The sequence below is a fragment of the Scardinius erythrophthalmus genome (genome assembly GCF_964197995.2).
Source record: "Scardinius erythrophthalmus genome assembly, chromosome: 11".
Taxonomy (NCBI): Eukaryota; Metazoa; Chordata; class Actinopteri; order Cypriniformes; family Leuciscidae; genus Scardinius; species Scardinius erythrophthalmus.
In genome coordinates this window covers 10696390-10722322 of record NC_138231.1, presented here as the reverse complement: position 1 = coordinate 10722322, position 25933 = coordinate 10696390, and the positions used below count along the sequence as shown (strand labels likewise).

The following is a 25933-nucleotide window of genomic DNA, read 5'->3' as shown; positions in this document are numbered from 1 at the left end:
TATAGTGCGTTGGTCTCTTTTTTTATTACTTATTTCTCTACATTGAGTGACAACCCTCTCAAATATAAGACACACAAAACAGAACAAATAAAAGTCTCAGATTCTCTGTCTGTAATTGCAAAATTCTTGCTTACTTATTGTGACATGATAGCAACCCTTCTGCTGTGCTAATGCAACCTCAACTACGCTATCCATTTCAAAGTAGCCGAACGTCATGTCGCCTATTCATGTTTTTTCTCTAATTTGGCAGTAACATATCAAAAGTTTTTAATTAAATATAAAGGAGTTTTCTCCAAGGAACTTATCTCCTTCCTTAAGCACTGGATGAGGTCTGCTCACTCTGCTGGAGAATGACTCTAGGCGCAGCGTGCGTCGAACGTGTGTTCCACAACAACAACACTAGGCTGCCCACAGATGCGCCCGCCTAATAATCGGCTTGATACACTTGGATATTGGCCGATGCCGATTATGTTAAAAATGCAAAAAAAAATCGGCCGATTAATCGGCCGACCGATGAATCGGTCGACCTCTAGAGTAAACCTCACTCCTCTGATCTCAATAGGCCTAGCGGCAGACGCTAAAGGCTGCAGTCTTTAGCCTCCTTGTTAGAGCGCCTGACTCTCATGCCGGAGACCCGGGTTTGAGACGGAGCGGGGTGTGAAGGACCCGGTGAGAGGGGTTACACCCGTAGCCAGCCACTCTGAAGTGGTCAAAGGCGTTTCTAAACGAGTCAAAAAGTCGAGACAGGACCCATCGTCAAAATTTCTGTGTCCACCACTCTAGTTCATTCATAACAAACCAGAAAAGAGACTCAAAGTGCTAGATACCGGAATTATCCTTTAACGTCCGTTTCACACCACAAGCTTGAGCTTATGAATAATCATATTATCACTGCAGCTGCATACTGATTATTCACACTGGTAGCATTTGTTCAGCGTCACAGCAGCAACTCTAATGCAACATATACAGTAGGTGAGATTTTTTATATAAATTTGTTTTTAGAAGTTGGTAATTTATAAACTTAAAAGTCTTGAAAGTGTTTTAACATGGGGAGGTGTACAACACTTGCATGTAAATGGTAAACAACAACACTGCTGCACACAAATTAGGCCAGATTTGTGTGTACACATTTACAAGACATGAAAAAATTCGTGTTTGATTTGGGTAGTGCCTATATATCTGTCTGTGTATTAACTAAAAGAAGGTTTATATATCATATTTTCTGGTTTACTTTAGTTTTTTTTTTATAATATGCCATACTTCCAAACTGAATAATTAAAAACAAGTTTAAATGGGTAAATCTTCTATAAATATTTTTGATTCTTCATTTTCTTTTCTGATGTAGGCTACTACAGTTCTTGTTAAAACACACTATGCTTATTCTGTGCATTTTGAGCACTTTTTGTGTGAAATCATGTTTAGTTTGTCCATCAAAAGTGTGCTTTCACTTTAATCGAGTGTGAGCAGCGCATCAAAAATAGACTCTGCACCGAAACCACCGCTTCACTGCTACTCACCCGATGTAATGCTTGATGCTCCAGAGTTGCTCCTGCTCCCAGTGTAAATGCATATGTCGGTAATGCACTATACACGCCGTTCACTTGACAACTGCCTGCGCCGTCTGACAGCCAGCTTTCTGTGCGCGTGCTTCGGTTGTGTGCGGTCAGAAAACCATATATCAGAAGTTTAAACTGATATGGCTTTAAAACGCATGCAAATAATAACTTTCATTATGACGAAGAACTGCAATGTCACGTGAGCGTAACTGCAATATGATAATCAAACAAACCAAACAGATGTGGTGTTAGTTTTTGAAAGAGTATCCTCTGTGAAGGCTCCGCCCTCTTCTGGAAAGCAGGGTTGCTCATTTGCATTTAAAGATACATGCACGAATACAGCATGTTTTTGCTTCAACTTAATGACCATTTACAACATGGTATGATACATTATCTGTGGGTTTTTTTGAGTGGAAACTTTACAGACACATTCTGGGGTCACCTGAGACTTTAAAAAAAAAACATAATAGGTCCCCTTTAAGCAACTGGTTTCAACATTGATGATAATCATTTAAGCTATGTAATCATAAGCTATTTAAAGGAGAACTCCGGTCAATTTTAACATTGATTGAGCTCACTTTTTTGTACATTTGGAGTGCTGTCAATACAGAGAACAACGACAAAAATCGGTGTTATCCTCTTTTTAAAATTTGCACCCTGTTGACTTCAATGGGGCACGCATTGGTTTAGTACCTATGATCACGCGCGTGAACTCGACAATCGATTACTATGGACTTCGACCGAAAACAGGATGTAAATACAGGTATGTGTGCTGGCTGAATAAACATAATTTTTATTCATATCTTTCACATCTACTGCAGTCAGATTGACCCGCGTTCACTCCGAAGGAATCACTCACATGACCTGTGCACTTGTAATGACACATCAAGGATGTTAAAGGGTTAGTTCACCCAAAAATGAAAATTCTGTCAGTAATTACTCACCCTCATGTTGTTCCAACCGCGTAAGACCTTCGTTCATCTTCGGAACACAAATTAAGATATTTTTGATGAAATCTGAGCCATGTCTCACTCCTCCATAGGCTGCTATGTGACCGAAACTTGCTGGCCCAGAAAAGTTATTAAAGAGATCGTTAATATTGTCCAAGTAACTCCAGTGGCTCAATCTTAAGTTTATCAAGCGACGATAATACTTTTTGTGCGCAAAAACAAACAAAAATAACGACTTTATTCCACTTTTCATTTCCTTCTCTCTGGGCCTCGTAGTGTTTTTGCGCTGCGCGTCTGTGTTGCACGTCATCACGCATCACACACATGACCGGCGTCGGCCAATAGTGAGCCTACGTGGTGACGTGTAACACAGACGCGCTGCGCAAAAACACTACGCGAACCAACTAGAGGTCCAGAGAGAAGGAAATGAATAGTGGAATAAAGTCGTTATTTTTGTTTGTTTTTGCGCACAAAAAGTATTCTCGTCGCTTGATATACTTAAGATTGAGCTACTGGAGTCACTTGGACTATATTAACGATCTCTTTAATAACTTTTCTGGGCCAGCAAGTTTCGGTCACATAGCAGCCTATGGAGGAGTGAGACATGGCTCAGATTTCATCAAAAATATCTTAATTTGTGTTCCGAAGATGAACGAAGGTCTTACGCAGTTGGAACAACGTGAGGGTGAGTAATTACAGACAGAATTTTCATTTTTGGGTGAAGTAACCCTTTAAGAGGCTTAAATGCAGGTTTAAACGCATGTTTAAAACGTGCCCCATTGAAGTCAACAGGGTGCAAATTTTAAAAAGAGGATAACACGGTGTAGGCAACACCGATTTTTGTCGTTGTTCTCTGTATTGACAGCACTCCAAATGTACAAAAAAATTAGCTCAATGTTAAAATTGAACGGAGTTCTCCTTTAAGCACCAAATCAGCATGTTAAAATGAAGGATCATGTGATACTGAAGACTGGAGAAATGGCTGAATAATTAAAAACAAGTTTAAATTCAGCTTTGCTATCAGAGGATTAAATTACATTTTAAAATATTAAATTGTAATAATATGTTAATTTGTAATAATATTTAATGTAATGTATTTTTGATCAAATACATGCAGCTTTGGTGACCATAAGAGAATTCTTTCAAAAACATTTGTCTGTGTGTTTTGTCTTATACTAGAACTATTCCTTTCTGAAATAAAGCAGATCTGAAATATTTAGCATAAAAATAGTTAATCTAAAGCCACATTCTTTGTAATCAAGATTTCAAAATAACCAGACGGTGAACTTCCTCATGCTTTCTTAAAGACACAGTCCCACTTCAATAATCTGAGAGATGTCACGTACACATTCTCACCTATATATGACACAGAGGAACATAGCCCAAGGCTGTATCTGTTTCTCTAGTATAAATGGTGTAATATTGCTTCGACAGCAGAGCTTACACACAGAGATCTGCCTCTCCATTTTCCACTCCTAGTTTTACCCCCGGTAATCTGCAACTATTGTGTGGCTTTCACATCCCTGCGATAAACCACATACTCAGTAACACGTCATTCTCAGGAATCCCAGAGCACTGTGAGGAAATTACATAAGAATATGTTACACTTGACAAAGGTCAGGTTGTCTCTGTGATAAGGCAGGGCACTAATGTGTGAATCCTTGCCAAAGAACTCCTTTCATCTCTTGCACCAAAGCAGTAAAACCACCATATAAATTTGACAAAGGCCTGGCGAGCAGACACACCTAAAGTCTCAAAAGTCCATTCCATTTCAAATACTGCTTGGGTCTGCTGACTATAAAAGAGAATGCCGTCGTTTGTTCAATTGAGGAGGTCACCTGGATTTATAATGAATCACATACTTCTTAAATTAATATCGGTTGAAATAACACCATTGGGACCATTAAATTAATCTTTAAAAATTAGATTTTTAAGATTTTATCTGTTTGAAATTTTGAAAAATAGTAGTTTGGAAATAAGTTTTCAAGGTCATTTTCATTGGCAGTCATACGTTCCTCCTAGTTTGAGGAGCTGCCTCAAGACCTCTGGTGGTTGAGAATGATATTGCATTATCATCTGGTCAAATTTGGGCTGATTACCTTAATTACATTTTATTTCATTATAAATGTTTATATTTTACTATATTATTAATAACTAAATAATAACATAAAGTCATGGCTGTCACATAAAGCACTACAGTTCAAAACTTGGGGTCAGTAAGAATTTTTTGTTTATTTGAAAGAATTAAATTTTAGTCAGCAAGGATGCATTAAGTTTATTAAAAGTAACAGTAAAGACATTTATAAGGTTACAAAATATATCTATTTCAAATAAATAAATGCTTTTGAACTTTGTATTGATCAAACGATCAAACAAAAGCAGGTTTCGACAAATAGCCTACATTTAAGCAGCACATCATTCAACATTGATAATAATAAGAAATGTTTCTTGTGCACCAAATCAGCATATTAAAATTATTTCTGAAGGATCACATGACACTAAAGACTGAAATAGAGGCTGCTGTTAAAAAAAGTTATTTTAAATTATAATATTTCACCATGTTACTTTTTTAATCAAATAATTGCAACCTTGTTGAGAGTTAAAAAATATTAACTTTCAAAAATATTTAAAAAAAAATTGAATAAAAATTGACTAATTTCCTATAATAATATAATATAATATAATATAATATAATATAATATAATATAATATAATATAATATAATATAATATAATGTGTGTCACCTCGTGATATTATGCCACATGCCTTAGCATTCTGTTTGACCCCTATTTAGATTGGTGCCTATTAATTCCTTTCTTTTTCATGATCAATATGACTTTCAGTGTGTGCTACCTCATCCCAGAATCTAATTTTCCAGGACCCTGGAAACCACACAGGGGCCCCTGCAAAAAGGCGGTTAACGTGTTTCCATGAGATAAAAGCACAGTGATTGCAGACTTCTCTCTCCCGTGAGACCGAAGCTTTGCGTTTGATGTTGACAACTGACAGAAAGCGGTAATACATTGATGCCTGGCAGTGCAAATGTTTTCCACGGTTGGCTTGGCACACATGGATCCTGTCCTCATGTTTTCCCACAGATCAAGAAGGACAGCCATTGCATCATTTTTGACTTTTAGTTGTCTGTCAAATGCAGTGAGATTCACTGAATACAGTCAATGAAAAGGAATTTTTATTATCTTAATAAAGTCTTTTAATGAAAGACAACAGCCGTAGTGAAGTGTGACTGCTGATATTCAAAAGGTCTACATGATGAAGAAAAATAACACTCTTGGCTGAACACCAAATTAATTAAATGAAAATAGTGTGCATGCATCTGATATAAAAAAAGACAATAATATAACCACACAGGAGTTAATAAGATCATAAATATCTCTCTCCACAGACAACCCAACATCATCATCCTCATCTTCTTCCGCTTTTCAGGGCCGGGTCGCGGGGGCAGTAGTCTTTAAGCCCAATTTATACTTCTGCGTCGAACTCACGCCGTAGCTGCATCGTAGGCTATGTGTAGCACGCGTACCCTTCGGCGTACCCTGACGTGCACCTCTCCAAAAATGTAACAATGCGTCAATTCTACGCGGACGTAAGCGCTGTGATTGGTCTGCTAGAACCCCTCCCTCTTCCCCCTTCCTCTACATGTGTAATTGCGTGTCAATGCAGACAACGACGCAGAAGTATAAATGAAAACCAACGCGTAGCCTACAGTGTAGAGGCTCCGACGTATGTCCGACGCAGAAGTATAAATCAGCCTTTAAGGCTGCCTAAAACTGCCTAAAAATCTGCCTAAAACACCGCCGCTGGCAAGAGCGTCAAAGTGGCTGGAAGTCATTCATTTTCAATGTGAGCTAGCAGCAAGCCACCCTTTTCCAACTGAGAACCATGACCTCGGACTTGGAGGTGCTGATTCTCATCCCAGCCACTTCACACTCGGTTGCAAACCATGCTGAAGGTTCTGGTCTTATGATGCCAACACGACAACATCATCCGCAAAAAGCAGAAACGAAATCGTGTGGTCCCCAAACCGGACACCCTCCAGCCCCTGGCTGCACCTAGAAATTCTGTCCATAAAATTTATGAACAGAACCAGTGACAAAGGGCAGCCCTGCTGGAGTCCAACATGCACTGGGAACAAGTCTGACTTACTGCCGGCAATGCGAACCAAGCTCCTGCTCCGGTCGTACAGGGACCGGACAGCCCTTAACAGAGAGCCCCGGACCCCATACTCCCAGAGCATCCTCCACAGGATGCCGTGAGGGACACAGTCGAATGCCTTCTCCAAATCCTCAAAGCGCATGTGGATTGGTTGTGCTAACTCCCATGAACCCTCCAGGACCCTGGAGAGGGTATAGAGCTGGTCCAGTGTTCCACGACCATTCTCCTCTCCAGTACCCTGGAATAGACTTTCCCGGGGAGGCTGAGAAGTGTGATCCCCCTGTGTGATCCCCCCCCCCCCCTCCTTCTTGAACTACTACCTTATCGTGGTGGAGCAGTTTGAGTACCCAAATGATCCTAGGAGCTATGTTGTCCGGGACTATATGCCCCTGGTAGGGTCTCCCAAGGCAAACAGGTCCTAGGTGACGGGTCAGACTAAGAGCAGTTCAGAAGCCCATTATGAGTCACAATAAATCAAGGACCGAGACGTCGACCAGCATGGCGCAGCCGGGGCCCCACATGCAAGTGCCTGGTGGCCAGGCCTCCCCCCATGGGGCCCAGCCGGGCTCAGCCCGAAGGAGTGACTTGGAGCCACCCTCCCATGGGCTCACCACCTGCAGGAGGGACCATAAGGGGCCGGTGCATGGTGGATCAGGCGGCAGTCGAAGGCGAGGGCCCCAACTCTCTGGACACGGAAACTGGCTTTAGGGACGGGGAACAACCCAACATTTTATTTAATAGTTGAATGATTTATTCGCACTTTCAGTTAACAGTCTAACAGCCTGAATGATTTCCGGGGCCTAAAATAAAAGCCAATAAAACCAATAAATCATTCTAAACTGGCGAGTGACCTGTTGAAAACAGGTAATGGAAATACTTGGTGAGTTAGGTGAGTTATTCTTCATCAAGTCAAGTCCAAGAGCATCTGCATGTTATTATTGCTCATAATTCTGTTTGCCCAGCTCTTGGGCTGCCATTTTGGATGTTTGTCTTTTATACTCACTTTCATCGCCAAACCAGCGAAAGTACAGTGTTTGCAGACCTCTCATCGACCATCTGTCTTTTCACACCTCTCCATTAGATACACACCTTGTGCTTTAAATATCTCAGCAGGTGTGTATGTGTGATCTGTATATTTGGACAGACTGTGACCGTAGACCATAAACAGTAATGGACTATGGAAACCCCATTGCTTTTGGTGACCGTTTTATATACACATCGTATCATTTATTGCATGTTAAGATGATGATGAAAGCTACCGGCACAGTAAACAACACTCAAATCTCGAAGTCCGCAGGGACCATTATAAACCACACCACATGCATCATTCATTCTCAAGCAAATGGGCCATGAGAAAGAGGGAAGATACGGGATGCAGACCTGCAGGGTTGTGAAAAATTCAGAATTGAAGAACTGGCACCTTTTCAAAATCATAAATGGGAATTTGAATTAGCAACATATCACAGGAAGTTGAAATGCATTGGAATAACAGGAAAATGAATTTTCTAAATTGTAGTTCATAGAAATTCAACACAGCTGATGCATTCTGGGAAATAAAGTGTTCTTCAAACTTGGTCCACAATTTCTTTTTATGATGACGTGCATATAAATTTCTATAGGTGGCATTTCAAACATATCTAACGTTCTACACAGCTGCCCTAAAAATTTGGGGTCAGTTTTTGATGTTTTTGATAGAAGTTTCTTGTACTCAAAAAGAGTGCCTTTTTTAAAATCAAAAATAAAGTAAAAACAATAATATTGTGAAATGTTATTACAATTTAAAATAACTATTTAATTTTAACATATTTTAATCATTCTTATATCAGATTTTGGTTATTTTTATCATCAGTGTTGAAAACAGTGTTGCTCAATCGAATTTCAATCCATTTTAATACTTTTTTATATACCATACTATACCATACCATACCATACCCTCTTCTTCCGCTTATCCGGGGCCGGGTCGCGGGGGCAGCAGTCTAAGCAGAGATGCCCAGACTTCCCTCTCCCTAGACACTTCCTCTAGCTCTTCCGGGGGGACACCGAGGCGTTCCTAGGCCAGCTGGGAGACATAGTCCCTCCAGCGTGTCCTAGGTCTTCCCCGGGGTCTCCTCCCAGTGGGACGCACCCGGAACACCTTCCCGGGAAGGCGTCCAGGAGGCATCCGGAACAGATGCCCGAGCCACATCAGCTGACCCCTCTCGATGTGGAGGAGCAGCGGCTCTACTCTGAGCTCCTCCCGAGTGACCGAGCTTCTCACCCTATCTCTAAGGGATCACCCAGCCACCCTGCGGAGAAAGCTCATTTCGGCCGTCTGTATCCGGGATCTTGTCCTTTCGGTCATGACCCAAAGCTCATGACCATAGGTGAGAGTAGGAACGTAGATTGACCGGTAAATAGAGAGCTTTGCCTTGCGGCTCAGCTCTTTCTTCACCACACAAGACCTGTACATTGACCGCATTACTGCAGAAGCTGCACCGATCCGTCTATCAATCTCCCGTTCCATCCTTCCCTCACTCGTGAACAAAACCCCAAGATACTCCTGCCTCAAGTGGAGGAGTTTAAGTATCTTGGGGTTTTGTTCACTTATTTATATTCAAATTCAATTTTCTTTGCTACATCAATTCAAATTCAAGAATTGAACTGGAATTTAAAAAAGCACCTGAGCCCTCAATGTGTACAATGTGACGCTGCCACCCTCCATCCAAAAAGCTCATAATCTTGTTCTAAAAAGTTTTCTGATTAACCATAGGACAGTTATGAAACCAAATTTGAATCTAGAGGCAATTGTAATGAATGAATAATATTTCCTCATTATCCGTGGGATTAGAGTGGGAGGTTTCTGAGAAGGGACATCTAATTGGCAGAACCAGGACAAAGGTAAGCAGGAGGCGGGTGAGCGAGCAGATGTGTGCGTTTGCTCTCTTCATTAGATTGATTGAGCAGACTTTGATGTCTGCAAACAAGTCCGAACATCAGTACCCACTCCAGTATTTAGTCCATAGCATTATGTTGTTGTAAACAAAACAACATTTTAATGAGACACTGATATAGTCTGATACAGTGCACTTTGCTACAATGTCATGCTGGTATACGTACGCAAGGGCAACTCACCCTAATTACATGGGATCTTGTTGCAGACCTGACCAGAGATTGATAAGGGAGAAAGAGATTAACATGACTTTCCCCACACAACTCCAACCATGATGATAGTGTATCCAAAAGACAGATATATTGCTCTACGTGCCGCCTGTGAACTGCATTAAAACTTGCGGTTCAGTGCCTTAAACTCTTCTTTCAAATGTGGTTGAATGATGGTTGCCATTGCACATTTATTGGCTATATGCAATGAACTTTCTTAAGTTAGTAGAAAATCTAAAGAGACATATAGAAACCAGAGTAGGCCAGCCTTACAAGCCACAACTCCATCACCTCAGAAGGCCTCTCCACAGTCACTGTTTGTTTTTTCTATTGCATTTAAAAAAGGCAGTATTTCTTCATTAATTCATTATACAGATGTTTGGTGTTGCATTACTTTGAAAAATACAAAGATTTATGCAGCTCTCTGGCACACATGATTGGTCAATCGTGGCATTCAGTGATCTAGAGAATATTCCAAAAAGATCACCTCAGTCATGATAATTCTGTCCTCATCCATTTGTCGTGTTGTCAGAAGTAGCATTTTAGAATTAGAATGGGGAAACCGTGTGTCGGTACTACACAAGGCCGCATAGTTAAAGCAAGCATGCGAATGTAGCCGCAAGCGTTTAGCCAGCACATACTGCACTCGCTTTTGGTTACGAACTGCATGCCAGTGTAACGGAAGTAGGCCAGTAAGAGCTGTGGTGTAAACCTCACTCCCCTGGCCTAAAGAGGCATGCTAGCAACTGATGCTAGCAGCTATGGTCTTTAGCATCCTTGTTAGCATTAATGGTTCGAATCCCGCTCGGAGTGGGTCGATTTGGTGCCGTGACCCGGATGGGAGTGAGGTTTAGAGGGGTGAGTGTAACAGACGTAGACTAGCAAGAGCTGTGTGTGTTAACCTCACTCCCCTGGCTTAAAAAGATGTGCTAGTTGCTGTGGCCTTTAGCATCCCTGTGTTTGCTTTTTCAGACTGCTCTTATAATAACTGAACCGGTGCTATAGTATCACACCGCAGGCACGCACTATGTTTAATCCAAGCGCAAATTGTGCTATCTTACGTACACCGATTGTTTTGAAAAATAGATTGTACTTTAATAACATAAGAAGGCTTCAGTAGACAATTACAGTAATATTGTTTGTCTTGTTGGTAGGCTGCACATTAATGGAGTTTTTTTCTTAGTGGAAGTCTCAAGATAATATACAGGTAAAAATATATAATTTCAACTCAAATCTATATTTGATGTTTATTTATTTGAGGAGAAGGCGTATAATGTACAATCATCCAGTCATTATCGCAAAATAAATGCCAAGAAAACCAAAACCAAAACCAAAATAAAATGATTGGCTGTGCTGACTACCCTTATTTACTTAGCAAACATGTTTTTGAAGTGTGAGATGGGCCACCTAATCAGTGTTTTCAAGACTTTTGGCATGCTAATAAACACATTTCAAGATCTACTCTTTCACATATTTTGGACATGAAATCTGAGCTTCCTTTGTCAAAGAGCTTGGGGCCAACGGAATGAGATGAAGTTTTGGGTTGCTGGTGGGAGCACTCATCTAGAACCACACACATCTCACTCAAGTGCACTTACTGTGAACAAGCTTCCTCAGCTCTGGAAACTCTTGCATGCTCCCACAGCTAACCACAAACTGCGGAGCTCTCCTGCACTCTGGCAGACCCCATCAAACCCCATAGTAGGTGAAGAGCCTGCACAGCAGTCAGCGTGCCTTATATTTTCTTTGCATTTTTTTTTTCATTTTGCTCATGGGGCTTAGGTCGAGTTACATAAATATGAGGTTTTGAATATTTCAGAGGAAAAAAATCGGATTGTACACACATCATCTTCAGTGACCTGGTGTGTTTAAAATATATAAAAAAAGCAATAACATGCTGGCAATAAGTGGATTTGGCTGAGATAATATGGCGTGTGAGTGACAGTAAGTCCACACATGAAATTGTCCAGTTTCATAACGCTATTTGAAATGTGATGACTAAAATTGGTTATCCCTTGATCTAAAAAAAAACATTAAACTGTCTTAAGTAATATAGGGATGAACTGATGCTGCCTTCACGTGCTATGGAAAAGATGATATTTTCCACTTGTGAACTGGTATTTACCAGTGTGTTGTGTTCAAGTGCTTTTGTTGTCGTAATGTAGTACCCGCAAGGTCTGTGTCAGTAGAGTATTTTTTATCTTTACAAAAAACAAAACAAAAAAAAAAACCCGTAAATGTGGTGCTTTCTGATGATTAAAACATAATTAATAATTTAAAAAAATAAAACATGACATAAAATGATTAAATATGAACCAAGGAAATTGCGGCGAAGTTGAAAATTGAGTGTTAACGCATTATATTACAATCGTTAATGACACAACATTGTATATAGGCTACAAAAACTATCCGCTAACAGTATTCACGACTCTTGCGTTGCTCTCCGCCATTTTGAACAGGTCAAAGGTTATCTCATCTCGGCAACTCGTGCATCAAAATATTCTACGAGTTGCCCAGTGGAAAATACCACATGAGGGGGTGTTCATGTGCATTTTCCATGTCGGCTTTTGGTATTTACCATAATTACCATAGCACGTGAAGGCACCATGAGATGAGAATGTATAGTCCAGGTCACCGGAATCACACTGGCCCCTGCAATGCTGCTTTAAGTGGAGGCAGTAGTTTATTAATCCTCATTCCTCCATCCTCTTAATGGCTAGTTCTGGGAACCATTTGTATGCCTGTGGCAAGGGATTTTCCACTGTAAACCTCTTTGGCTGCCTGGTTGTATCATAATGTAAGTTTTACAGGGGCATTTTTTTTTTTGTGTCTGCTACTGTATGACATCTCTCAAACAGTGATGGACTCAAATGGGCAATTATAGGTTACAGTAATATTGTTCAAAATGGCTAGGTGAGAAAGGGTTATGTTTTAAATGGTTAGTATCAGTTTGGAAACATTACTATTTTTAATGTTTTTGAAATAAGTCTCTTATGCTCATCAAGCCTGCAGGCATTTATTTGATCAAAAATACAGAAAAATATATTATTACAATTTAAAATAATGGTTTTCTATTTTAATATACTTTAAAATATAATTTATTTCTGTGATGCAAAGCTGAATTTTCATCAGCCATTATTCCAGTCTTCAGTTACATAATTCTTCAGAAATCATATAATATGCTGATTTATTATCAATCTTTGAAACAGTTGTGCTGTTTAATATGTTTTTAATAATCTGTGATACTTTTTTCAGGATTCTTTGACAATTTTTTTTTTTTAAAGAACAGCATTTATTCAAAATAGAAATCATTATATACAGTACCTTTCAAAAGTTTGGGGTTTGTATTTGTTTTTCTTTCTTTTTTTGAAAGAAATAATACTATTATTCAGCAAGGATGTGTTAAATTGATAAAAAAAAGTTATTTATTTTTAATATATTTATTTATATTGTTAGAAAAGATTTCTATTTTGAATAAATGCAGTTCTTTTTAACTTTTTATTCATCAATGAATCCTGAAAAAAGTATCACAGGTCATAAAAAAAAAAATTAAGTGGCACAATTATGTCCAAAATTGATAATAACTGAGTATCAAATCAGTATATAAGAATGATTTCTGAAGGATCATGTGAAACGGAAGACTGGAGTAATGGCTGATGAAGATTCAGCTTTGCATCACAGAAAAAAAAGATATATTTTAAAGTATAAGTATAAAAAAACATTATTTTAAATTGTAATAGCCTAATATTTTACAATATTCGTTTTTTCTGTATTTTTGATCAAATAAAGTCAGGCTTGATGAGCATAAAAGATCTCTTTCAAAAACATTAAAATAGTAATGTTCCCCAACTTTTGACAGGTAATATAGTTTCATTTTGTACATTTTTGTGATTTTGTTTTTAACTAAAAGCTAGGACCATTTTACTTGATCACCATATATTAAATTAAGTCCATATTTTATTTCAGCCAATAATGGTGGAAATGTGCAATCACTTTTGTTACTTTATTTATTTTTTTATTTTATTTTTTTACAGTAGGCTAGGCTATATGACAAACCTGCGAAATAGTCACTGAGTATAAAAAGTGTGACATAAAAATGACCTTTATAAATAGTAGGCCTAAGCTATACGTTTCATCTAAATATTTTACACTATATTAGGACAGTAAATAAATCCAGACAATGATTCGCCAAGTGAGAGACAAACGAAAAACACCAACCCCCCCAAACCCTGTACACAATGGGCATGCGCGAGCACAAAGAACAGCGACGCACGAGCTGCTATGCACAGGCAGCGATGCTTGTTCCTATAGCAACAACCTCTCGCGCACATCCGCCGCCTCCACCAACGTCTCGCACGGATCCGCGCGACCCTCTCCTCCTCCCCACCGAATAACAGCATCCCTCTGTCAACAGGATATTTCCCTGACACGGAAATACGACGGGGGAAGGAAAATGGCGCTCATCCCATCACAGATCCTCAGAGTAGCGATACTCCTCTCTTATTTTTCTATCCTCTGCAATTACAAAGCCATAGACATGCCCGCGCATCAAACATACGGCGGTAGCTGGAAGTTTCTTACGTTCATAGATTTGGTAAGTGCATGTGCATCGTTCCCATGCAGTGCCTGATTATATGAGATCTCCATAATGCATTACATTCGTTGACAGGCCCCTGTTATGCTGAAATATGCCAGGTTCCTACAAAAAGGAGTACAAACGCCACCACAAATTGTATTACATCATATTTACTGACCATTAGACGTTAATCACATGACGTAATGACTTTGTAAGTCTCTAACGATGATGTCATGATTTTCATATCTCACATCCTCATTAATAATTAATATTATTTTGAAGGTCTGTGCTGAATTATGATCTGTTCTCTGAACAATTAGGCGAACAAATTTAAGGATGCATACACAGTTTTGAAGTATAAATAGCAGCAACCTTGTCTTTTGTTATGGCAGTCTGCACCAGCATCTGAACACACACACACATACACATTGACTGTTATGACAGTCTGTGAGCCAGTGACTCATGTTTTCCACATAAACAGCCCATTTTCTCCCCCTTTTTTCGAACAGTGATTTTTAATAGCAATAAAAGTTGTTTTGTTATACACTTCACGTTTGCACATCTGTTCGAGTGCACTGTTTGCGGTTTTTTTGTCATTCTTGGAATAATCTCATGTACAGATGTTTATTTACGTACAGATTATTGCAGATGGAGCTTTTTAAAACTTATTCTGTTTCATAACACTTGTCATGATGCTTTCTCTAACTCTCTAGCGACTGCACTAAAATGAAAATATATAAACTATATTTCATAATATTGCTGTTTTTACTGTATTTTGATCAGATAAATGCAGCCTGCAGAAGAAACTTCTTTAAAAAAAATCATTCAAAAAATCTTACTGACTCCCAACTTTAATGTACCATTACTGTTCAAATTCCATGTACACTGTAAAATTGTTTTATACATTGAAATTCATTGTTATTTTTATACTTTTAATAACACAATGACACTATTAATGTAACAACTCTTTCATTGTCTGTAAACACAGAGCAAGTATACGGAGGCATGTTCACTGTGTGAACACTCACTTTCACCACAACCATAGAGAGATAAGGAAGTGATTTATTGTTTGTGCTGCTTTGTGTTATAGTGTAAAAATTAATTATGACAGCTTTTAAGGACCTCTGACACCAATCAACCTGGCTGTGTGAAACTAATATTAGAACAGACGATAAACACATGTCACATTCAGAAAAGCAGATTATCTCATCTTGGCACAAGAAATGCAAGTACGTCTGGATCAAATACTTGCACTGTAATATCCACACTCCACTGTGGCATTGTTATATTTATTAACGCTAACTATCATTGTGCTAACTGTGCCACTTTGATTTCAGCCATTTATGTTTTCATCAGGCCTCATTAATTATTACATTTAGGGGGTTAGATTTGGCTTTCCATTGTCACAATAGGACACTCGAGGAGCCTGGCATAGAGTTGAGCTCTTGGTGTTGAACATAAAGTGTCTGGTCAAGTGTGGCCGAAAGCTTTCAGTGATCTGACAGTGAGATACCCATGGATTAATTAGCAGAGTTTAATTAGCACAGATGCACAGGTTTTCCGAGTGTATCATTACTGTGATGAAAGGCCGTCTATATTTTTATGAGAGCAGTTGCAATGTTGCAAATGCCTTTGCAACTAATTATAAATTGAAAGGATGCATTTGAATGCATAGCATCTGAACAAATACAAGTGCATAGTTTTCTGACATTTATTTGAACATGAATGCAGGACTAGTAGGACTGTTTTGCAAGCTACTGTTTCTGCTGTATACTAGCAGTCTGTTGTTTGATAAGAAGTGAGGTTTCCTAGCCCAATTATTATTATTCCCAGCCTCAAACAAGCAATTCACTAGATTTCATGGAGACTTGAATCTCAGTCCAGGAACCCTTGTGGTTGTTTATAACAGCAGAAATGAAGACTTTGTATAGCTAATAAATGATTTTATGCTTCTTTTGGCTTCATGACCTCGTACCGAGGCTGTTTTTTAACTCTCAAATGATGTGAGAAAAGGAACAACGTCCATTTTTAGCTCAGCTAAAGTAAAGATCGAAAGCATTAGTTAGGGTCGAGTAAGACGAATAGATCATTTTAGGGGGCTGGTAATAGGGTTTTAAGACTTTTCCAATAAAAGATTGGTTTTGGACAAATCTAACATTTATATGAAGCCTTAGCAGGGTTTCTCCTGCCTTCAGACACCAGGAAACAAATTTAGGAGCAGAAAGATAATGAGGAATGAAATATTAAAGAGTGTATTAATGGGAGACTTTTTTGCGTGTTGGATATCTGTGGAGGAGATATAATAAAGAAACCCTCATAATTCCATAATGTCTTTCCATCGTAAATTAACGTCAAAGCAATCTCCTAACACTCTCATCACGAATGTTCACTAATGGAAAACGGACTAAAAAAAGACATATTAGCTTAAGACGAGAAATAGGTTATGGAGGAAAGGTTGTGTATTAAATCATTTCAATGCCAGTTTTCTTGCAGCCTGTCATGCATTGTAACATTTTAAAGCTTGTCAACTGTATCTTTATATTGTTCTGTTTTCTGTGATGTGAGTTTGTTTGCTATTGAAAAATGATGGCACTTAGAAATACTCATATTCTATTTTCAGACTACCAAAGATGAATGCATGGCTTTCATCAAGTTTCTCTTCAACTTCCCTCTTGTGTTCCTTTTAAAAGACAGCTTTGATTTGTATGTCAATGAGAGGCCTTAAAAAAAAGAAAAGGAAATTGTATTTATTTATTTATAAAAAAGCTTAACCTACTCTTTTCAGTTAGGGCCTCCAAAATAAATAGTTCATTTTCTACAAATTGCCATTCTTGGCTCATTTTGAGCAAGACTTCTTATTTCAGTGAGTTGTTGACTAAAGAACAGATGCAATCGGATTGGTCCAATTCACAAATTAATTGTTCTTTGAGGTTTGCGAACCGATTTAACAGGTTATTTGAAAATAATCACTTTGTTCACGATTAAAATTCTTAAAGTTTTTATGAAATGTAGTGGAGTTAAATGATGCTTTGGAATGTAGTGAAGGAAAAGTAAAGATAAACTTGAAAGATGTTCTCAAGTAGTACCACTGCAACTTGATTACATTTTTAAATAAGTTTATGTACTCCAATACATTTGTAATGAGTTATGCCCGGTAAATATACCATTTTGGGCTGTCATCGTGGTGATTTCTGTGATCATGGCTCCTAAACGGTGGTCCTATGTCGTACAGTGAGAGAGGTTCAAAGACGACTGTTGTCACAGTGTTGCGACCAAAGACATCCTGCGATAATTTTCTGACAGTGATCATCTCACAGTGTGTTTGCTCCTACGACCTACGTATACTGACTAGCCAATAAAAATGCAACATGAAATGGCGTATTGATCAATGCGACATAGTGCTTCAACTTAAAACTACTTACCTCAAGCGTCCATATTCTCCTCTTTCGCTTTCTCCTCTTTTTTCAACGCACATAAAAACCACAATTGCCAAAGAGTGATTCATCTTGCTCTATTTGTTTACCACTAGCGCATGACATTTTATTCCTCTATACTAACTTGCGTCGTAGCCTACGATTCAATGGGTGACATCATCACACAGTCTACAAACATGTCGTACCCAAGTTTATTAGATCCATGTCGTACAGTGTGATTTGTAATGATCTTATAAGATAGCCGAAAACGCAGGCATAATGCAATTGCTCATTACATTTTGCATGGCACCTAACTTTTTCTGCTACAAAAGTGGTGATTCAATCCATCTACAGGGATTGAATGTACTATATCTTGTGCGTTTCGCCCTTACTCACCCAAACTTGTCAACGTGAATGTGAGTTTATTAGTGAGTAGTATATGAGATGAGAACATTGCTGCGGCCGGGGGTGAGGCCGAAACCAGCACACCCAGTGAAAGTAGCCTTTGAATATTTAATTTTACTTAATATTTAATTTATCTGTCATATTGAATTATAAATCTGTTTTTTTATTTTGATTTTAGCAAATAAACATATGATTGCTCTCCTCACAAATCAACTATTTCTTGTTTTTCACTGGCGTGTCTCTTAGATGTTGAGGACTATTGCATCTTTGAGCCTACATTCAGTACAAGTAAAATACTTAAGTACTGTTAAAATCAAGATGCACACCAGTTTTTTTCCTAAGGCACCTTTATAAATGCTACTTAAAGGAACACTCCACCGTTTTTTCATATTAAACTATGTTATTCCCTTAACTAAGACGAGTTGATACATATCTCTCTCGTCTCAGTGCGTGCACTCAATCGCTCTGGCGCGCGGCGACACTTTGATAGCACTTAGCTTAGCCCAGTTCATTCATTAGGGACCAAACAGAAATGAAGTTAGAAGCGACCAAACACCTCCACGTTTTCCGTATTTAAATACAGTTACACGAGTAGTTACACGACCAAGTATGGTGACACAAAATAAAACGTGGTGCTTTTCTAAGCGGGTAAAAAGGATAACTATAATGTATGGCGGAATAGCACTTGGGACTCGGGAGCACTTCGACTCGGCGCAGTAAAAAGTCACGCCTGAAAAATCCTCTCCCCCTCTCCCTCTCACTTCTGTCATTAGGACCAACGTGAATTTTTACTGCGCCGAGTCGAAGTGCTTGTGCTTCTAACTTCATCTGTGTTTGGTCTCTAATGAATGAACTGGGCTAAGCTAAGTGCTATCAAAGTGTCACTGCGCGCCAGAGCGATTGAGTGCACGCACTGAGACGAGAGAGGTATGTATCAACTCGTCTTAGTTAAGGGAATAACATAGTTTAATATGAAAAAAACGGTGGAGTGTTCCTTTAAATGTTCTAAGGCCTAATCCTGGCTCAATCTAAGTCCTGTCTGTAAAGAACTTTTACTCAAGTCGTATTGGAATTGGTGACTTGTAACTTATAATGAAGTCATTTTTGCTGTAAGGTATCACTTCTTTACTTAAAGGGGGGGTGAAACACTCAGTTTCAGTCAATCTCATGTTAATCTTGAGTACCTATAGAGTAGTATTGCATCCTTCATATCTCCAAAAAGTCTTTAGTTTTATTATATTTATAAAAGAAAGATAGGCTTTACCGAGAATTTAAGGGAAAAAACGAGCGGCTGGAGGCGTGGCGTGTGGGCTGTGCTTACGCGCCGATAGCTAACAACACACAGACATTTGAAGCAGTTTTACTCACGGTTCCAACGCACGACCGTTAACCTTTATCGTTGGGACTGCTCCATCCTTAAGCATTAGATGATCTGCAAATCCGGCGTCGAACTGGGCCTTGTTTATAAAACAATCATCGTCGAAATGCACTAGCAGCGAGCACAGCGCTTTGATGGTTTCGCTCTCTCGTTTTGGTCTACGGGTGCGCGCGCGCCCGCGCTCTTCCGATAGAAGTGCCCTTAGGACCCATATAAGGAAATTCCGCCCCATCTGACGTCACACATGCCCATACTCGAAAAAAAACTTTCCGAAACTTGTGACAAACCGGAAGGAGTATTTTTGGCACAGAAATACTCCTTCAAACGTACAACTTAATTTTTGAAACTTTGTCCATGTTTAGCATGGGAATCCAACTCTTTAACAGTGTAAAAAACTCAGTATGCATGAAATAGCATTTCACCCCCCCTTTAACTATGGTTTTCAGGTACTCTTTACAACTTACAAATCTACCCCCTTTCTTAGGTATACTACATTACGCTTTCCTAACCATTTTATGATTCTCTATCTCAGGTCATTCAGGCAGTTTTCTTTGGAGTGTGTGTCCTGACGGACCTCTCAAGCCTTTTGACAAAAGGCAGTGCCAGTATGGAGCAAGAGAGACAGTTGAGGAAGCTGATTGGCTTACGAGACTGGATGATGGCTGTTCTGGCCTTTCCCGTTGGTGTGGTACGTATAAATCACCAATCAGATTTCTCATTTTGCATATGTACACTAACTGACCAAGTATATCCATAAAAATACACTTTATTTGTGTTTGTTGGACCTACATTTGGAGATTATGAGCAGTGCTGCTGGCTAAGTAAGGATGTATGTTGATGTTCAGATAACATCAATGCTTAGAATCAACACTGAAAATTGGATTGAAATTGAATAAAAACACCAACATGGCCAATTTTCAAAGCAAGATAATGCAGCGATCCAGATTATTTCAGTGCAAAAACAATCTAGCCTAGCGTTTTAGCTTTTTCTAAACTAAAGTTTGGAAAGGTTTCAGCTTTTATATAAACCCGTACATATATGCAAACATTGCAGTTTTTGTATACAGAAAATCAGAAAAAGTAATTGGCTGGCAGTGACTTATGGTGCGGTTAGTTTAAAGTGTGTGAACCTCCCGTAAACTCTCTAAGCCATCAAGTTCAATTGTTAATGTGTGGGAAAGAAAAAAACAGTACTGTAACGGAACATGAATGCAATACTTTGTCTGAAGCTGCCCTTCCCCTCCCACACATGTCACTGACATTAAGATGTCTGAAACCACAGGAAAACAGAGGCCACTGTTCAAAACTTGTTTCGAGAAATCATTCACTGGATCTAAGGAGGGTTGTGTATTGAGCACATTTATAGAGGGTGCTAAAGGTAAAATACTGCTTGCTGCAAATGCATGACCAATGTTTTAATATTTTTGCAACTTAGCAATTTTCAATGCCACTTTGTTTCAACCCTTTGGGGTCGGTAACATTTTTAAATGTTTTTGAAAAAAGTATTAAATGCTCACCAAGGCTGCCTGTATTTGATCAAAAATACAGTAATATTGTGAAATTATTACAATAAAAAAAATCTATTTTAAAATATATTTAAGACATCGCAGAATTCGTTCTGATATTCTGATTTGGTGATCAAATCATTCAAACATGAAACATTTATTATTATCAATGTTGAAAACCAGTTTTACTGCTTAATATTTCTGTGGAAACCATGATAATTTTTTTCAGGACTCTTCAATGAATAGAAAGTTCAAAAGAACATCTTTTAGGCCGTGTGTCAACCAAAGCATTTTTTCCACGAGGCTAGTGTATTTTTTCCCAATTGTTTTCAATGGGAGCACAGTGTTTTTAAAACACCAGTAGCAGGACGAGGCACTAAGTGCTAAGCATTTTTTGAAGTTGAAGAATGTTCAACTTTGGGTAAAGCACAGTGCTCATCACTGTCACTTTTTACCCAGCCGTCGAATCACAGTGGAGGAAGGAGTCACAACGACCATCCAAAACTAGTGCCAGAGCATTCTTGTTGAATAAAAGTATTACTTTTCTTTAAAAAAAATCCTATTAACCCCAAAATGTAAAAATAATAACAAACACAAGATACATATTACATAAAATCAATAGCATTGTCCAGAGTTATGGATCAGCATATGTGCAATCCAGCATTTACTTGTTTTGTTTTGTAGGGCAGAATAAACACTATCTGTATTTAGAGCATCAAAACAGTGAATCATCGCATTCCTTAAAAGGTATAAACCTGCAGGTCAGGTCAGACAGCATCTGTATTCTCTTAGCACATACAGTACCACTATATCTGGACACATCAACACATGCTGCTTTGCATTAGGGGACTATACAGACACCAATACGCATTGTCTTAAATGTACATCTCATTTGCTTTGCAAATCCCCAGTCTTCTATCTGACACTGCCACAAAATCAACTGTGCAATAAAATCCCGTCCTGCAAAGTGGAGAAGGAAACACAGTGTTGTTTCTGTTTTGTGTGTGTCCGTGATGACCATCAGATAATTACATGGAAAATATTTAAATTGGGCTCACAGATGTCTCTGGCTGGCTAAAGATCTTTTAATATTGCATGGCACAATGTTAGTGAAGAGTTTAAGATGTCAAATGACAGTGTCGAAGTGACTTAAACCCTTAAGTGGGAAGAAAATCGACTCTGCTCATTTTATTTTAATGAAAGAGACACAAGCAATCTCCTTACGTTGCAAGGGAGCACTAATAATATAACTTTTCTCTTAATATAAATAAAGCAAAGTGTGGAAATATTAAATAAATTCTGACCAGACTGAATCAGCACTTTTTTTCATAATTTTCCTTACTGTTTTTGGAGGGAATTCTGCTAAACATTTTAAAACAAATATGCATAACATTTAAAATAGCTTATTTTTATGTTTATATTAAAGGTCATTGGTGTGTGTTTATATTATATAAAAAAAATAAACTCTACTTTAAAAAAAATGTGAATAAGAAGTCTAAATGGCTGCATTTATTTGGTCAAAAAATACAGAAATACAGTAATATTGTGAAATATTATTACTGAATTTAAAATAACTTTTTCTATTTTAATATATTTCAAAATGTAATGGCAAAGTTGAATTTTCAAAAGCGGTTACTCCAGTCTTCAGTGTCACATGATACTTCAGAAATCATTGTTATATGCTGATATGCTTCTCAATTCTCAATTATTATTGGTGCTCGGTTACTAATAATGGCTCTTATTATTATCAATGTTGAAAACTGCTTTTTGCTGGAAACCATGATTCATTTTTTCAGGGTTCTTTGAAGAATGGAAAGTTCAAAACAACAGCATTCACTGTATTTGAAATAGAAAGAACTATTAGAATGATTTCTGAAAGGTCATGTGACACGTTGTGACACCGGCAGTGAATGTAATATATATTTTAATATATTTTTAAATACAATAATCAAATATAATAAACATAGACATGCAGCTTTGACCGTTGCATCATTCTGTGGATATTTGCAGAACTTGCGGTTGCAGATTCTCAGCGGGGCTTAACGAGATGGCAGACAGTGGATGCTTCCTTGTTAGCTTGTAAAAAACTTAGAAGCCAGACAGCCATGATACAAAGACGAAATAGATGCTTGACTTTGCCCTGGCCCTCAGTGGAAGAGCTGGGCAGTGGGCAGGCTCAGCTTACAGCCATCACAATGAGCATCATTAGTGCTGACGTTGGGAAACGGGCTCTACTGTGTTTGAGTGATATGCATACTTTGTTAGCTTTAGCCAGGTCATTTCCTGACACCTATTAGTGGCGTGTGATACAATGGGACCGAATTCTGCTCCATCTGCCTAACAACCTTAGTCTATACTGTATGTCAGGCCACAGGATGAAGTCTCCCAGTCCAGCTAGGTTGGCTGGATAATAGAGAAGGTTTGCCGTGTGCTATGTGGTTCATCCACAGTGTCCAATGAGAGTGCACGGAACGGGCAAATCCAAATAAACCACCTGTCCGGCAGTGAACTTGTTTCAAAGTGAAGCCCAACGTTTACTTGAAATATGCTTCAAAAGCACAACAGATCCTTTCACAAGGCCTATCCTCACAGTGCTGCCCGTTTATTTGGGTACGGTGAGCATCATCCAAGCCCTTACTGGAAACAAGAATCCTGCAAAATAATCGGAGACACCCAAACCAAACAGAAATCTGTCACGCCCATAAATGAGAACCATTAATGCAAATACGTTTGAGCAGTTCAGGATTACAGCAGGGGAAGTGAAATTCCTTCTCGGAGAGCCCGGGACTTCAAACGCTCTTTCACAAGGCCTGCACGCTCCACACCAACGTGCCTGTTTTTTAACAGCGTGTGTGATGCCCTCATCATCTTAACACTGTCCTTTTTCACAGAAGGCATCTGTAGCTCCAAGTAAGTGCTGGATAAAAGCAAGGAAGAAGAAGTCAGCTCTCAGGGATTAATTATGGTATACTGATATGAAAATATGAGCTCTGTGTGTTGATTCACTGTGCTCATGGCTGGTTTTAGTGCTTGTCAGGTTTTTGCGCAGAGATTGTGTCCTGTAGATGGGGAATCAAAGAGGATATTTGACAAGTTAGACTTTTCGGCATAATGAGATGTGCCGGCATGAGGCAGGAGTTAGGCAGTCTGCCCGAAGACCTGCTGGGAATCTGGGGGCGAGGACTGGGCTCAATTTTAAGTCTTTGTGAGGAATGAGGTCTTAAAAAGTTATGAAGTTCCTCTGAAGATAATATATAGTTGCAGTTTCCCTTTTTCAAGAAGGACATTTCAAGAAAGTCCACACCTGAGATGGCTGACACCTGACACACAAGACCTACAAGAATCAAGTATTATTGTAAAGCTTGTGCTGAATCATATAATGCTATTGAGTCATATGAAAGAGCTTTAGCAGTGTTGATTCTTAGCCATAGAACTCAGGGATAATCACAAACATGTCCACTTAGTTTGTTTAGGAGCTGAGCTGTGTGGTATTGGCAATGTGACAGTAGAATTAGATTTTGCTTTACTGTTTATCTCACACTATATCTGCAGCATGATTTACAAAAAAAAGAAAGAAAAGAAAAAAACAGCATTTACAGTTTTATGTATATTCACATCTTATTTATAATAAATATATATATATACACATTAACATTGATTTTTTTTATAAATAAAATTGACAGAAAATAAAAAAGTATAAGTTATATATATCTGCAGCATGATTAAAAAAAACTGAAAACAGCATTCACACACAGGTGTATGTATATTCACATTTTATTTATAATAAATATAAAAAATGTTTTAATCATAATATAAAAATAATTAAATATATAAATTATATATATAAACTTATATTACCTTTTTATTTATTTTTTTATAAATTAAATGTGAAATAGAAAATAAATATATACATATACAATTATTATGTCAAACAAGAAGAAGAGTCTATTTAGTTCACTGAATTATCCAAAAATAAGTAGTACTACACAATCTAGTACAGAACAATTTTGGGGTAAACTTTCAGCAAAAACAACTATATCATGTCATATATCATATGTATCATGATATAAAAATACTTGTATTTTGATGCAAGATTTTGGTCATATCACATACCATACATATAGTCTACTCATCGCATTAATGTTTAGGGATTGCTATAAAAAATTACTTTAAAAAGTAAAAGTTCTATTGTGCTAAAATGCTGATAAAATGTTTGTTTTTTTGTGTGTGTGTGTGTGTGATTTGATGATTATTTATCAGTTTTTCTTTCTTTTCGTTTTACAGTTTGTGGTGACTATGTTCTGGGCTCTTTACCTATATGACAGAGATTTGGTTTACCCAAGACTCCTGGACAACTTTATACCACAGTGGCTAAACCATGGCATGGTGAGTGGGCAATTGCTTTTTTTCCCCCTTTTTTTTTTCTAGAAAGTACAAGACTGTATATATAATTCACTCTCAGACTGGAACAAAAGAAAAAGCACATTTTGTTTTTTATAATCTCTTGGGCCACATTGACATCAGATGTGAAAATGGCAGTTGTTGTGCAATCGTTCATTTCAGTCAGCTGGAACAAAAACTCTAAGGTGGGGTCAGAAAGTGGCAGGTCTTGTTTTTCTGACAGGTGAGTGTTCTGAATTGAAGTGTGGCTGCATTATTGTCTGGTGTGTAATTTCAGAAGCAAATAGCAAATGTTGCTCTCTTGGCATCAATGAGCAAGTATGTGTACATAAACATATTGTTATGAATGCATCATTAAAGTATCTACAGAACTGAAAAGACTTCACTGCAATTAGTCTCTTGAGTCTCCACAAGAAATATTTAATAACCTAAACGCTT

The 25933-nt window shown here is 38.2% G+C and overlaps 1 protein-coding gene across 1 annotated transcript in view; it reads left to right on the top strand.

Moving 5' to 3' along the window:
• Window positions 1–14063: 14063 nt before the first annotated feature.
• The window catches only part of aig1 (androgen-induced 1 (H. sapiens)), a 39748-nt gene continuing 27878 nt past the window's right edge, over window positions 14064–25933 (top strand). Inside the window, exons 1-3 of the mRNA XM_081379283.1 lie at window positions 14064–14411; window positions 20122–20277; window positions 25379–25480. Coding sequence (XP_081235409.1) covers window positions 14271–14411; window positions 20122–20277; window positions 25379–25480 — 399 coding nt within the window. The 5' untranslated portion in view covers window positions 14064–14270. The remainder of the gene's footprint in view (window positions 14412–20121; window positions 20278–25378; window positions 25481–25933) is intronic.